The 16069-nt window shown below is 45.9% G+C and overlaps 1 protein-coding gene across 7 annotated transcripts in view; it reads left to right on the top strand.

Annotated features, from left to right (window-relative positions):
- ITGA11 (integrin subunit alpha 11) overlaps nt 1-16069 on the top strand; it is a 156654-nt gene that overhangs the window by 48434 nt on the left and 92151 nt on the right. For all 7 annotated transcript variants that reach the window (XM_026648390.2, XM_026648394.2, XM_026648389.2 and 4 more), the window contains exon 3: nt 14309-14418. In XM_026648390.2, coding sequence (XP_026504175.1) covers nt 14309-14418 — 110 coding nt within the window. The remainder of the gene's footprint in view (nt 1-14308; nt 14419-16069) is intronic.

The following is a 16069-nucleotide window of genomic DNA, read 5'->3' as shown; positions in this document are numbered from 1 at the left end:
CTGGGCTGGATTAATCCTCCAGCCCCTATAATATAGGGGAACCAAGGTTTGCTATGCTATGCTTTTTGCTGTGCTGTGCTATGCTTTTCTAAAACTGCTACCTAAGTATAGCCAATTAACATGATTGAAGATACGGGTAATGCAGCCAGCAGTGTTCAGTATAGTCCTATACGTTTGCCAGACCTAAATTATGGGACAGCCACAAATAGTGATGGTAGAGATGCCAAGACACTCTAAACTGTGATCTTCAGCTCAGCACAAGCTGGATTGCTGCTTTCTAACCATCTAGTCCCTCTTTCGACAGATCATTCAAGGCCAAAGGGTTTCCCTGTTGTTCCGTGTCTCTGACACACTGTCTGTGTTTAGGTTTCAGATGGACACACTCCCTTGGACGTTTGGTTTTTCAGAGTGTCCCTGCTAGGCTTCCTGGAAAAGTGTTTAACCGGGATTATTTAGCAAAGGCTTTTCTGCCATCCCAAGTGCTCGATGATGTCTCTTTTTCAGGGCTAAGCACTTCCCATATGGAAGAAGTAACCCCTTGAGTGCCTGAATATAGGGCGTCTAGTGTGAAATTCAGCACTTGCAGCAAGGGGCATTACAGAACTTTATCAGCCAGGCTAATGCCTTGGGTCCCTTCTCCTTGTGCAGGGCAGCAAAGGAGAACCCTGTGGTCCCCACCCCAAATACCAGCAGGCACACACGGGGCAGAACCCCACTCCACAGCGTGGTCGCTGTAGGGTCCCAGCTCTCTCTGAGCTGCTGGACGGTACCAGTTTGGGTAAAGTCCTAGCCACGCCCAGAGGAGAAGGTGGTATGCCGTGACCTGTAAGTGTCAGAGATTGGTCATGTTGGATCTCGGAGGGCAGATCCTGAGCTGCAGCTGAGACCTGGTTAGTTCAGGAGGGAGGGTTTTAAACTGCCCTTGAGGCCCCTGAGCCGGGGCCATCCAACCACTGGGCTGGTCACTCCAGCTGCCACGGGCCACCCCAGTGAATGCTGGCTGCCTGTGGTGCCGGGGGGCTGTCCCTCCAGCCTGGCTCCCTGGTAGCGCCCCCTGCAGGAGTTGGGGAAGTGGCAGAGGGAGGAAGTTCTAGAGCGTCCCCACCTCACTGGCCTGTGCTGTGCAGGGCGCCAGACTAGATCGTCACAATGGTCCCATCCAGCCTGCGAATGGATGAACGATGCCCAGGGCTAGGAGACTCTGTCTAATGGGGGACTTTCGGAGACAGAGGCGTGTCAGCTCTGGGTTAGTGGCTCGAATCTGGCCCAAGCCGAGTGAGACCAAAGAGCTTTGCCATCTGAGGGGAGTTTGTTGGCCTGTCTGCAACAACGGGGACGGTCTCAGGCCAGTTTACCATACGAACGTCTGCATCATTTTGGTACCCTGAGGGCAGGCTCCGAAAAGATGCCAAGAACCGAATGGGCCAGAGCACAGGCGCCAGGCAATAAAGAACCGCTTGTGCTGCCGCTGCCTGCATGCTGTCCCTTCTCTGCATAGCCGACTTGCAGCTTCCAGGGGTGTCCGTCCGGCACCTTCCTGAGTCCTAAATTCACTTTAAAATGTCCTAACGCAGCTCCCCCACCCTCCCATGAAAATAATCCCAGCGTCCTGCCCTCCTGGCCTCCTCTGACTCCCTTTCAGCCTATCCGTACAGTGCTTGAATGAAGAGAGCCTAATTGTTTGAGTCTGGTCTGCCCTCTTTCCCAGGTGTAGCTGCTGCGAAGAGCAGTTCTCCTGCCCACGATGTCACAGGCTGGAGATACATTGCTAATTTTCTGGAGCTATTCCTGAAATGCCTGCGTGGCATACCAGACTTGTGTTTCCGTGCCCCACTGCTCTGTTGTAGCGTATTGAACTTCGGGAACTACACATATAGATTTGTACGTCCACGGCAGCCTTTCAAATGTGAATGCAAACATCACCTGTTCATAAGTCTGAGCCCAAACCTCTTCCCATCCCTGATTCAAGGAGTCTTAAAGGTGAAATGCGCTAGAAGCTATTCTGAAAGAAAAGCACGAGTGATGATGAGTTTCTCAAGGAACACACAGTTCTGTATATGAAAGACTATTCCCCTTGAGACAGCCTATGCCACCAGGAAGAATCTATAATCTTCCTGCAATTACCAAAGAGGAAGATGTAGGCTTTATTTTAAAATCAACCATCTGCTAAGATGTTTCTAATATATTATCCTAAAAGTAATACTTTGATTTGGAACTACTGTAACGGCACTCGAGTCACATTGGTGGGAATTGTGTAGGTAGTACAGAGAGCCCACTCTGTAACCTTAAATCTCATCCCTCGTTTTATAGTCTGTGGTGTGCATGTCTTTATGGGAAAGCCCTACAGAACGTAATGGAAAATGATAGCTTTTCCATGCATTTTTAAACTACATTGCAAACGTAATAGAAGATTGCATCCCTGCTGTGCAATTCTGTACAAAACATCTCCAGGAAGGATTTCATTCTGTATTGAATCTTATAGTTCTGAGAGTAATATCTAGGGAAGCCTGCTACATTTCAATGTGAATGCAGGGTCAGTGAAGCTATGCTGAGTTACCCCAGCTGAGGATCTGACCCCAAACCTACAGTGGCAGAGGTCAAATTAGAGATGGGCCTGAACCAAAAGCCTAGATCCGAACACCCCCAAACTTTGGGAGCGTGTGGATCCTAATCATATGGCTGGATCTAATCTCACACTGAGCCTAGAGGCCAGTCTCTTCCATGTCACCTCTTCCCTCCTCTTGTGCACATTGGAAATGAGGGTTTTGTGTAGGGGACCTGGTTAGTAACCTCGTGCCCCTTCCCTGCTGCTGTGAAGGGAGACAGCTCCATGCTGTGCAAGGGTGGGGAGCCACCTCTTCTCCTCCCACACACATGGACACACCCCATTGCAATGGGGCCACTTTGCAGCTCTGTGCATCCAAGTAAAGCAAGGGCGGGCTGGGGAGATTTGCAATGGTGACTGTTGTTAATTAATGAAGATGACTGTGGAGTCTCTACTGCACTGTCATGAATAGACTTATTTATTACCACGGACACCAGAGAGTGATCATCTCTCTGTCTCTCATGTACTGATTTGATTGCCATTTAAAACAGGGGTTCTCAAACTTTTGTACTGGTGACCCATTTCATATAGCAAGCCTCTGAGTGCGACCCCCCCCCTTATAAATTAAAAACACATTTTTATATATTTAACACCATTATAAATGCTGGAGGAAAAGTGAGGTTTGGGCTGGAGGCTGGCAGCTCATGACCCCCCATGTAATAACCTCATGACCCCCTGAGGGCTCCCGGCCCCCTGATTTAAAATAAAAAACGAAGCAGCTGAATGACTACTTGTTAATGCAGTGTGGATTAGTGGATGGAGCACTGGACTGGGACTCAGGAGACCTGAATTCTGCACCTGGATTGCTGGGTGACCTTCAGCAAGTCACGTCACTGGTCTGTGCCTCAGTTTACCCATCTGTAAAATAGGGATAATGATACTAATCTCCTTTGTAAAGCTCTTTGAGCGCTACATCTGATAAGAGCGAGGTGTTTTTAATGTAAAATTTTCTACAATAACTTTGCTAAGCAGGGACAGCAATCAAATTGCAATTAAAAAGTTAGGCTTTGCTGGTAGTCAGTACACAACGGCACACTCGCAGTGGGAAAGCAGTGAGGGGGACATGGGGTTTTAATGGCAGCCACTTGTCTCTAACAAATCAATCCCAGTGTGTGTGTTTTAGAAGAAATAGACAATACTAACTGAACTTACTGTGACACTGGAGGGAGGAGCTCAAACTGCCCATTACCAGGACTGTTTGACCTGGACATGGTTTTGGGCAAGCCCTTTTGCTATCTGTCACGTACACCCCTTTCTCCTAGTGGCAAAAGTATGGAAGGTTTGTTGTATGTGTGGTACCTTATCATAGTTAACTGTAGCACTGCTCACCAGAATTAATCCTCACGCCGCGGTTAGCCAGGATGCAGTGAGGCCCACAGTTTAGCAGTCCTTAGATGGATTGCACATTTATATGGACAAGTACAGCCAGAGTTACAGTACTAAGGGAATTAAAAATATGAGCATTTAAGGGACTGAAATGCTCCTGGCTTCAGGGCTTCAGCCGATCTCCAGCTATGGGGGTGAGGAAGATTCTTTCCCTGTGGGTGGGTTATCCCAGAACTGACTACTACAGGGTAAGGCCAATGGATTCCATGACATTCCCAGGACCACACAGACCTGTTGTCAAATCTCGGTTTAGATTTTCTGCTCCCCCAGTGCCGCGCTCTGCCCACAGTCTCATATAAAGTGATGGACACCTTTGTTAAAGTTCTGAATTGTTTCTCTCCGATTGAATTCCCTGTCGCTTCTGGAGGGGTTTTTTTGACCATTGCTAGTGTACAGCAGGCATTTCAAGTCCATTCCCTCCCCACTTTCTCACAAAGTTCCCCAAGCCAATTTAAAGTTTTCCATCACTATCCTCTCCCTCTCCTGACTCTCCATAGTAAGTAGTTTCTCCAGTGCCATCTTGAATAAATTAGCTGCAACTGAATTTGTACTGCAGGAGATTAAGTGTTCCACTGATTGAAACCCCCGGTGAAAGGAATAGTTGCTTCTTTGTTCATTCTTAATTCTTGCCTTCCAAAATCACCAGCTAGACATACCTTCCGTTCCTGATTTTTTTTCAGTTTAATCAAAACATTTTTGGAAAATCAAAAAATATTGAGTTTGGTAACTTTATCGCTACTTTCCCAAAGGGCTTTGTTATTCCAATGGATTGTTCCCATAGGAGATGGGCAGCTGATTGGACGCAGAATTCAAAAACAATAAATTTGGTTAGACAGCAATGTGTAGATGGCTTTTAGAGGTTTCTAAAACGTTATTAGCTTTAGTGTTGGATTCATGGTACTAAAGTAGCCTGGCTGTACAGATGGAGGGATATAAAAAGTGTACCAGTAAATACTGGCAAACTCTCTCATACATTTTCTCAGAGATTTTCTGCAATATATGAGGCACATACAGAATACATGACAAGACGGTGTGGCTTCAGACTTGATAGCACTCATTTAAGGTGACCAGCATAACCAATGTGGCCATCTGAAGCTCAAGTCAATAAAACCTGTAGATCACAACATTGTCATGTATAATCATTTTTGCATCTGCAGTTCAGGTCACCTAGACAGCTAAGACCTGTGGTTGTCTGGCAGTTGCCCTCAGGTCTTTAGAAATCTGATGGACCGGTCCCACACTGTTGAAGTGAATGGAAAAACTCTTTCTGACTTCAACAGGAGTTGGTTCGAACCCTTAGTCCATTAAATTGTCGATGTCAAATTGTCCCCACAACATTTTGTACTCACAATTTGCAGGAGCAAAACCGGAGAGCAGCATTTCAAAATTTGATCTGTACATGCAACATATGTATAATTCATTTCTACCAAAAACCATATCACATGGGTGAGATTTTTCAATTAGAAGCCCAAATCCTACCGAAAGCCAATGGGTCTTGTGCTGCTAAATGACTTAGGGGCTTTTAAAAATCCCAACCAATGAAACCATTCAGGTCTGTTGTGTCAGCTCTGACAGTTATTTACTCAGTTTCCTGGAGCTTCATCCCCTCCAGAGCTCCCCCCCACCCTCCCATCCAAACCCATTTGTGTCTCTTTCTGCCCCTTCGATTGTCCTCCTCTCCCTTCCACCAAGCTCCGTATTTTGCATAGATGTAAATGTTCCATCTGGCCCCATTCTGTGTAACTGTTGGGAATCAGGGCCCGCAGGAGAGCTAGCCTGGAAGCAGGACCTGCAGCAGAGCCTGTCTCTGGGCAACCTAACGAGCACAGCTGGCCTGCGGCTAGGCTTGGTTATAAGAGTCAGCAGACTAGCTCCTAAGCCCAGCTGGAGATCAGTGACTGCTCAAAGAATTCACCCTCGGCTGTGGTAGCTGCTTGTTTGTTCCCAGCCCTGTTTTCGCCTTGTTCCAGCCCAGATCCTGGCTTGGCCCCAGCCTTGCCCCTGCTTTTCCTTACTCCAGTTAACCTGGTTCTGACCCTCGGTTCCCATTCCAGACCTCAGACTTTGGCTCTGACACTTGACTCTGACACCTGGACTCTGACTCCAGTTCTGAACCTGAGCTCCGATTCCTAGCTACTAATTCCTGTTCTAAGCACTAGGCCTGACTCCTGCTCCGACCACAAAGCATGACCGCCCATGTCCAGTCACATGACAGTAACGGGTTGTTCTTTGGGACCCGTCTTGCCAGCTGGAGACTCAGAAAGGCCCGTTTTGATCACTGCTCTAATCTCTCCAATGCACCATTTGCAGCTGGCGCGAAGTGCCTTATACCAGTCGACAGTTCAGAACACTGCGATCGGCCCGGCGGGGGCTCGTGCCATGTACCTGCAGCCCCAGGCTGTGTATTGAACTGGGCGGCCATCACAGACTTGCTGGTCACTTCTCGTTCCCAGATTCCCTCAAGCCATTAAAACGTGATCTGAAGGCCCTTGGAGCCTGGACTCAGACAATAGCTGACACGTGGCATTGCTTTGTATGCCGGAGTTGATCTCTGGAAACACGAAATACCCTCTTACGCTACGGAGAGTCTAACAGCTTTAATGGGAAACAAACAAAAAATAATGTCATGCATTGAGTTTTGCTGCATGGAACAATTTACGGAGATGACAAATACCGTTGCTGACTTGTGCTGAGGGTGGCACCCTCTCATTAGCTCCTTTTGTTGTTATTTATTGGTTTCCTTTCCCAGATGTGTTTTCATGCTGATTTGGGACAGGATCTTATTTTTAGACAAGCATCTAGTGCATGACTTCATAAACCACAATAATACAAGCAGGCTTCTAACCGACTTGAGAATGAAGGATTACATGATTACCACATTCTAATAACTGCTCTTGTGAACATTAGTCTACATTCATATGTCTCCTGTAACTAAAACTCTGTCCACCTTTTAAATAGCCGGGAAAGCATTTCTTTAGCTGCCAAGTTTCCATGTACAGTTGGTGACTACAGCTCAGTGACAATTTAAAGTTAATCCAAAGTGGAAAACAATGCCATTGTATTTCAGAGACGAAATGCTATTTTCGTTAGCTTCTGATTTTCATTACCTTTATTGTTGTGTCTGCAAATATTTTTGGTTTCCCTGTAGCTTCAAGCTGTGAAATTGACTGGGAGGTACGTGGAACGTGTTGCTTTAGAGCCGTGACATTTTTGTGTTTGTATGAGAGACATTTAGGCCTGATAGACGGCAATGTAAAAGTATTGGACTATGAGCTGTTGATAGGTATTAGTTTAGCTGAGCCTTGAAGGGAAAGATGCCCCCAGTAGGAAAGTGTTTGAGGACGTTAGGAGTGGTCTGATTCCGAAGCTGGTTTTCTTTGGTGCGACTATTCCTAAGGCTACGATTTAATCATGGGTATTTTTAGTAAAAGCCATGGACAGGTCACGGGCAATAAACAAAAATTCAGGACCCGTGATCTGTCCATGACTTATACTAAAAATACCTGTGATTAAACCTTGGCACAGCACCGGGGGGATGGCGGGAGCTGCTGCTGGGGGGTGGGGGGTGCCCGAGGTCGGTGGCACCAGCTGCTGGTGCCAGCGGACCGCGGCTGCTCCGGCTGCCCTGGGACCATGGCCGGGGGCCACCGGAGCAGCGACTGGTGTGGTTGTCCCCAGGGCCGCTCCAGCAGTGGCTGGTGTGGCTGTCCCGAGGGCCACCTGAGCAGCTGGCCCCGGAGCCAGATGCTTGGGCAGTGCTGAGGTCAGCCACATTGGCCCCTACAGAAGTCACGGAGGTCACGGAAAGTCACAGAATCCGTGACTTCCGCGACCTCCATGACAGACATGGAGCCCTAAGTATTGCTTTAGGAGAATGAATTTGTGTAAATGATGAACTCTGGGAGATGCTATTACAGCTCGTTACTGAACTCTGTAACTACGAACAGAAGAGTGCCGGACCTTTATATGTGGAAGTGGAAGGATCTTTTTCAAGTCTCCAAGCTCTGAAGCACTCCAGAGAACTTTTCATAAAGTTCTGTTTCTTCTTGGGAAGCAAAAAGATCTAAAATGAAAATATCTGCCCTTGTTCGTGGGGAATTGGTTGGAGTGTGATTAAAAATTAGAAATGGACCAAACACAGTTTTTGAACCTCTTTCTTTTTGTAGGCAAGACCCTACCCATCTTTTGAGGTTTGTCTCTTTGCTACCAGGATCCCTGTTCTTTCACCCCCAAAGTCATGGCCTCTCTGCCCAGGCTCCCTCTCTAGCTAGATAGAAGTTTAACGGTACCTGGAAATTCCCAGTCCTGGCGGCGTGTGGGGAGTTATCCAGATTTCATTCAACTTCTGGAAAGTGTGGTTTGGGTTGAGTCGGAGGCCCGGTCTACACTACAAACTTTTGTCAGCATAGTTGTGTTGGTCAGGGGTGTGGAAAAAAAACACTCACTAGCCGACGTAGCTACACCGGCAAAAACCCAGAATAGAGGCAACTAATGTCATTCAGGGAGGTGGTGCTACTCTGCCGACAAAACTCCTTCAGTTGGCGAAAGCTGTGTCTACACTGGGGGCTCTGCCGGTTCAGTTCTACTGGCAGAGCAGTTCTGGTATAGACGATGCCTGAGTTATTGATGGTGGCTCTAGATGGTTATTACTTTCTCCTAATTAGTCTCCTTATTAGCGAAGTGGCATAATAAGGAATGTTTCATTTAAAAACCCAAAATGCTCATTAGACTTTTGGAGTGTCTGATTTGCTGAGCAACCCTGTTTTACTGCAAGGGAATTAAAGAATTAGTTCTTAATGCCGTTTTGGAAACACTGTTGTTAAAAAAAGATAATCGTTCCTACTATAACACAATACAGCTGTGCTGAGGCTCATTGTTTTTCCAGCTGTTGTATAGCACCATGCAGAACAAAAGGGTTTCTGTTCATTTACAGATCTGGATGTGGAGACAAGCATGTGCATATTTAAGCGTGTTACTGCTGCTAGCTGAAACCACCTATAGAGTTCCTAACCCAAAGCTCTTCACATTCCCATAGCCGATACACAGTGCTGAATATTTATCCAGGGTTTACAGGTTGGGATTGAAAGGTGTCATTTATCCAAGTGTAAGCAGGGAATGGTGCCCTAGGAACGTTCCGGGCTTATACACGACCCCGGTGAAGTGGGATAGCGAAAGGTTCTGAGTCCTCGCTCCCACTCCCTTTACCCAGAGGCCTGCCTGACCTCGAGGGCTCCCCGTCCTGGGTGGCAGAGACCTCGTAACCCCAACAAGGCTGGGCCCAGGATTCCTGCGGGGCTTGACCCCCAACCTTGTCGTGGTCATTTAGGACAGGGGCTAGGGTGTCCCCATTCCAGGGTGCTCTCTCTGCTCTGGATGCTTCCCTGACCCACTGATCATCACATATAGTTAAAAGAAAATACAAATACAAAATACAAATACCAAACAGCAACTAATTAAAAAAAAAAAAGGAAAACACGTCACCCTGCTCTGTGGCCTCAAGGACACCACAACCAGCCATCCCAGGAACAGGGCCACCCCAAGCAACAACAACAAAAATCCAGAGTGCCGCCGCAGAAGCAAAAAAAATAAAATAAAAAAAAAAACTCTTGAAAAGAGCTACCCCCAAAGGGCCAGAGTGCCGCCCCTTGAGAAGTGCCGCCCCAAGCACATGCTTGGAAGGCTGGTGCCTAGAGCCGGCCCTGCCCAGGAATATCTTTTATTTGGACCCACTTCCATTGGTGAGAGAGACACTTTCAAGCTACAGAGAGCTCTTCAATCCATGGGGGACAGCTGAATACAAGATCAAACAGGTTTCAGAGTAGCAGCCATGTTAGTCTGTATCCGCAAAAAGAACGGGGTGTACTTGTGGCACCTTAGAGACTAACAAATTTATTTGAGCATAAGCTTTCGTGGGCTACATCCGAAGAAGTGGGCTGTAGTCCATGAAAGCTTATGCTCAAATAAATTTGTTAGTCTCTAAGATCAAACAGCTAGTTTAGCATAAGTAGTTAGCACATACTCTGAGGGGCAATTCAAGGTGCACTGGCCACTTCACTTTGAGGAAGGACTCTGTGTAGCCCGAAAGCTTGTCTCTCTCACCAACAGAAGTGGGTCCAATAAAAGATATCACTCACCCACCTTGTCTCTTTAATTTTTTTTTAATTTATTTTATAATATATTTAAAAAGTGACAATGAAAAATATCAAAATTGAAACTAAACATTTCCATGGACCAAAAATGTTTTCAAAAATTTCATTTCATGGGCAATTGTTGAAATGTTTTGGTTTTGCTCCAAATGCCGAAACGTCGGAATTTCCTGCGGAATGGAAATTCTGAGTTTCAACCACCTCTGGCATTAAGGCTGTAGCTTGCACTGCTGTCTACTAGGCTGTGGACATTCTGGTCAGGCTACTAGCTGAGAGGATGCAGAGGACTTCCTGCTATCTCAGCAGACATCATCTGGCAGGACTGGCTGCGTCAGTCCCATGGAACTGCAAAAGGGAGAATCTTAGCCTTATCCATCTCCTATTTCTGGGGCCCCAGTGACAGTGTGACTGGAGAATGGAGTTACCACTTTATGCTAGCACTATTCAAAGCAGGGGAGAAGGGCATTGGTGAGGGCAGCTCAGCGGTGACCCCATCTCACCACTCTGTGTTGGCCAACAAAAATGGCCAGGAACAGGGGGAGTCTACGCTTCACCATGTAAAAGGGTAACAGAGCTGCTGTGGCTGCAGTCTGTGCCAAGGTGGTGCCTGCCAATTCCTCCACCTCCGTCATCCCAACACAGGGCTGGACCTTGAAGGCCTAACCTAACCCAGAGCCTATCCCACAAATGGACACAGGTGCGGTAGAAAGCTCCCTATTAGTGACCTTTACTAGCTGTGCTTACTGTATTTTATACAATTAAAGACCCAGGGAGGAATAATAAACGTGAGCCGACCACTGGTTTAACTGAGAAACCTGAGGGCGCTGCATAATAGTTCTTAAACCATAAACAATGTGCGAACCTTGTACTGCACAAATCTGTGAAGGAGAGTAACCAGATCATAGACATACGTGGCCAGACGCTCCCATGTATTGCTGCTGCCTTGCACTGGTGCAATCTGGAAAGGAGACGACTAAGCGGGGATATGATTGAGGTCTGTAAAATCATGAGTGGTGTAGAGAAAGTAAATAAGGAAGTGCTATTTACTTCTTTCTTATAACACAAGAACTAGGAACTAGGGGTCACCCAAATGAAATTAATAGGCAGCAGGTTTAAAAGAAACAAAAGTAAAGTATTTCTTCACCCAATGCACAATCAACCTGTGGAACTCTTTGCCAGAGGATGTTATGAAGGCCAAGACTATAACAGGGTTCAAAAAAGAAGTAGATAAATTCATGGAGGATAGGTCCATCAATGGCTATTAGCCAGGATGGACAGTGATGGTGTCCCTAGCCTCTGTTTGCCAGAAGCTGGGAATGAGCGACAGGGGATGGATCACTTGATGATTACCTGTTCTGTTCATTCCCTCTGGGGCACCTGTCATTGGCCACTCTTGGAAGACAGGATTCGGGGCTAGATGGACCTTTGGTCTGACCCAGTATGGCCATCCCACCATCAACCTCAGCCTGGACCAGTCCACACAAGAGATCGACTTCCTGGACACTACAATGCTAATAAGCAATGGTCACATAAGCACCACCCTATACCGGAAACCTACTGACCGCTATACTTACCTACATGCTTCCAGCTTTCATCCAGACCATACCACACGATCCATTGTCTACAGCCAAGCTCTAAGTTAAAACCGCATTTGCTCCAACCCCTCAGACAGAGACAAACACCTACAAGATTTCTATCAAGCATTCTTACAACTATAATACCCACCTGCTGAAGTGAAGAAACAGATTGACAGAGCCAGAAGAGGACCCAGAAGTAACCTACTACTGGACAGACCCAACAAAGAAAGTAACAGAACACCACTAGCCGTCACTTTCAGCCCCCAACTAAAATCTCTCCAGCACCTCATCAAGGATCTACAACCTATCCTGAAGGACGATCCCTCACTCTCACAGATCTTGGGAGACAGGCCAGTCCTCACTTACAGACAGCCCCCCAACCTGAAGCAAATACTCACCAACAACCACACACCACACAACAAAAACACTAACCCAGGAACCTATCCTTGCAACAAAGCCCGTTGCCAACTCTGTCCACATATTTATTCAGGGGACACTATCATAGGACCTAATCACATCAGCCACAGTATCAGAGGCTTGTTCACCTGCACATCTACCAATGTGATATATGCCATCATGTGCCAGCAATGCCCCTCTGCCATGTACATTGGCCAAACGCAGTCTCTACGCAAAAGAATAAATGCACACAAATCAGACGTCAAGAATTATAACATTCAAAAACCAGTTGGAGAACACTTCAACCTCCCTGGTCACTCAATTACAGACCTAAAAGTCGCAATTATTCAACAAAAAAACTTCAAAAACAGACTCCAGCAAGAAACTGCAGAACTAGAATTAATTTGCAAACTGGACACCATTAAATTAGGCTTGAATAAAGACTGGGAGTGGATGAGTCATTACACAAACTAAAAACTATTTCCCCATGTTAATTTCCCCCCTACTGTTACTCACACCTTCTTGTCAACTGTTTGAAATGGGCCATCCTGATTATCACTACAAAAGTTTTTTTTTCTCCTGCTGATAATAGCCCACCTTAATCAATTAGTCTCGTTAGGTTTGGTATGGCAACACCGATTTTTTCATGTTCTCTGTGTATATATATATCTTCCTACTGTATTTTCCACTGCATGCATCTGATGAAGTGGGTTTTAGCCCACGAAAGCTTATGCTCAAATAAATGTGTTAGTCTCTAAGGTGCCACAAGTACTCCTCGTTCTTTTTGCTGATACAGACTAACATGGCTACCACTCTGAACCATTTTTCAATATTCTTCCAATTTTCTTTTCACATGCCCCAACCATCTAAGCTGGATTCCCTCAGCTTTTCTATAGTTGGTACCACGTTCACTCTTCCCCTAACTCGTTAGTTCTGAACATTGTCCATCCTTGTCACTCCAAGCGTCCATCTCAGCATTTTGAAAGGCATTCTCCTATTGCAGATCATTCCACGCACATCTCTCCGTTTCACCCATGCCTTTCCTGTTCTGCTTGTAAGTTTGTCATTGAGGTCACCATTATCCTGGTGACTAGGTTATATAGTCACCACTATATAACCTAGGTACCTGAACTTCTGTACCTTTGGTATGGCTGGCCCACCAGACTTACAGTCCTGTTGTCTTCCTGCAAGGTATCATCAAGTCTACAGACCATGGCCTCCATTTTATTTCTTCTGATTTTCATGCCATTTCTTTTAAATACTCAGCTCCATCTCTCTTAGATCTTAATTTCAAACAGAAATTATTCATGTTTATAATACTTTAATGTTCCCTGCTGTGGTAGAGAAGTTAGATCAAATTACTTGTTTTGCTACTTGGTTGGATGCAGAGAATGACCACATCTCCCCTCTGGCTATTCAGAGGTGGAGAAAGCTTCCCCTCACATGTCATAACAAGGTAGGGGATATTTAAGGGGCATGAGTTGTTGGTTTTTTCCCCACCCAAGGTTATTAGCCTACCAGGTTGTCAGGATGTTTGAACAACAAACTTTAGCCTGGAGTCCCATGGACTGTGGATGAATTCACAGTCGGTAGTGAAGAATGGAAAGTTATGAAGTCATTTATTGTGGCAATAATACAAATATGGTAGGAAGGAGCCATTAAAATGTCAATATTTGCCAGCTTCCGAGCTTGCTCTCTCTGAACATCTCAGCCTATCTATAAAAGCCACCTATGGGATTAGGGATCCAATTCTCATTACAAGTGATGGGCATCCATATCTTTTAGGTAGATTGGAAAATTGCAGCCTCAATGCGTATACAACACAGGGTCAAATTCTACCCTCATTTATATCCATTGGTTTCAGTTCACAGAGGAGAAAAATGGATTCCTGAGTACTTTGAGGGAATTTGTGTCCATTGAAACATTTTTTTTTTCACATAACAAAAAGTATTTCATTTAAGTCCAGCTTTAATCATGTAAATCTTAGGGATGTTTCCTTCAAACAAATACCATGCGTGTTTCTTTTCTGTCTGCGTTAATTCGCCAGCGCTGTATATTGTTTCTTTGGGACTCTCAAGAAATGATAATTTGAACCATTCCTGGGTGTCTCTCTGATGTGGTGGTTCTGGATTTGGTGCTGAAATGTGTGTTATTTGCAAGTGCCTGCTCATGTCCTGACGGAACATTCTTTTGTCCAGGCTGGTGGTGGGAGCCCCCTATGAAACCAATGGACAGCTGAAGACTGGAGACGTCTACAAGTGTCCGGTGAATGGCGAGACTAACGGCAACTGCACCAAACTCAACCTAGGTACCACATGCCCTGCCACTTACGCAGCACAGCTAGCCTGCGTGCTAGAAAGTTATGAGTTAGGTGCACACAGATCATGAGATAATATATACAAAAGTGATTTTAAAGTCATATATAAAATACTGTGTGTGTGTGTGTGTATGTGTGTGTTTCTTTTTATTTATGTTCTGTCTTTTGAGCCTTTAAAGGTGCACTCCAGTCATGTTTTCAAGCTTTTTTGTGAAATGGCAGCTGAGATAATCATATAGTCATGTGACGGCTGGAGCTGGGGCTTTAAGAAATACTAAATCTCATGAGACTAAAATGCTTGTGCAGTCTCCAGAGGGAGCAGAATCAAAGAGCCAAACTGGTTCCAGAGGTGGTGCCTGTTCATTGTTGCTCTCAAGTTTTGCTTTTTTTAAAAAAACAAAGATCCTCAGCTGGTGGAAATCCGTGTCACTCCCTGACTTTGTGATTTACACCAGCTGAAGCACCGACCCTATTGTGTCACATAACCTAAAATGAAAGGAAAAGTTTCCATCTTTGTAAAAAGCATTGTGGGGGGCTCCTCAGTGGGTGTGAATTGTTCGGGGCCCAGATGGAGCTCTTTCAATTTACACCAGCTGTGATTCTGCCCCAGAGATTTTGGTTGGGAAGGATTTAAAACTTCCTCTCCCCCGTGTGCAGCCTAAATGCTATCTCATTGGGACAGAAAGTGAAACTGACTGGGAAGTAAGTGAAACTGACCGCTCCATTTCATTGTTCTGGCCGAGTGTGAACACACAGTATTAATGTCAGAATGAAAAAAACCAATCCCTAGAGAGTCAATGATCAGAAGTGTTACCTATAACAGGCAAGGGCATTTGTTTATAAAGTATAAGGAGCCTGGTCATACCCTTAAGATTACACACACAGGGGGGACTCTCCATATTCAGAGAGACCCCCACATCCCAGGGGAAGTCACCCCATCCTATCTGTCTTAGGTACTGTACTTATATGGCCCCATCAACATAGTGTCTGAGTACCTCAGTCTTTAGTGTATTTATCCTCAAACCCCCCCCAGTGAGGCAGGGCAGGGCTGTTATCCCCATTGGGCAGAGGGGGACGGAAGCATAGAGAGACTAAGTGACTTGGCCAAGATCCCACCAGAAACCTGTGGCAGAGCAGGGAATTGAACCTGGGTCTCCCAAGTGGCTAGTGCCCCCACCTGAACTTCTGTCTAGAGCTGGTTGGAAAATGCGGTGAGGGGGGGGAGGACGGGTCTGCAGAAAATTCCAATTTTTTGTCAAAAAAAAACCCAAACCATTTTTTTCCCCCTTTTCTCAAACCAAAATATTTTTGGCTGAAAAATGACAAAAACTGAAACAATTTTGGTTTTCAGCTGAAAATATTGAGTTTTCAGGTTTGGGGTTTTCTGACCAAAATCAAAAACTTGTCGAGAAAGTCCTGTGCCTCGCAGGTTCTGTCTACACTGTGAGTTGGGTGGGACTCCAGGCTCGGGTAGACACACTTGCACTAGCTCGCATCAAGCTCGTGGACTAAAAATAGAAGTGTTAGTGTAGCTGGGGTAGCCTGGTAGCAGCGAGCAGCAGCATGGACAAGCCACACCAAGTCCGTACCCACGGGGGTCAGGCGGGTTTGCACTCAGCCTGGAGAGCTGGTTTCACCACGC

This window comes from Terrapene carolina, unplaced genomic scaffold, assembly GCF_002925995.2.
Source record: "Terrapene carolina triunguis isolate 2854851 unplaced genomic scaffold, T_m_triunguis-2.0 Scaffold67, whole genome shotgun sequence".
Classification (NCBI taxonomy): domain Eukaryota; kingdom Metazoa; phylum Chordata; order Testudines; family Emydidae; genus Terrapene; species Terrapene triunguis.
This window is presented reverse-complemented; position numbering and strand designations above follow the sequence as displayed.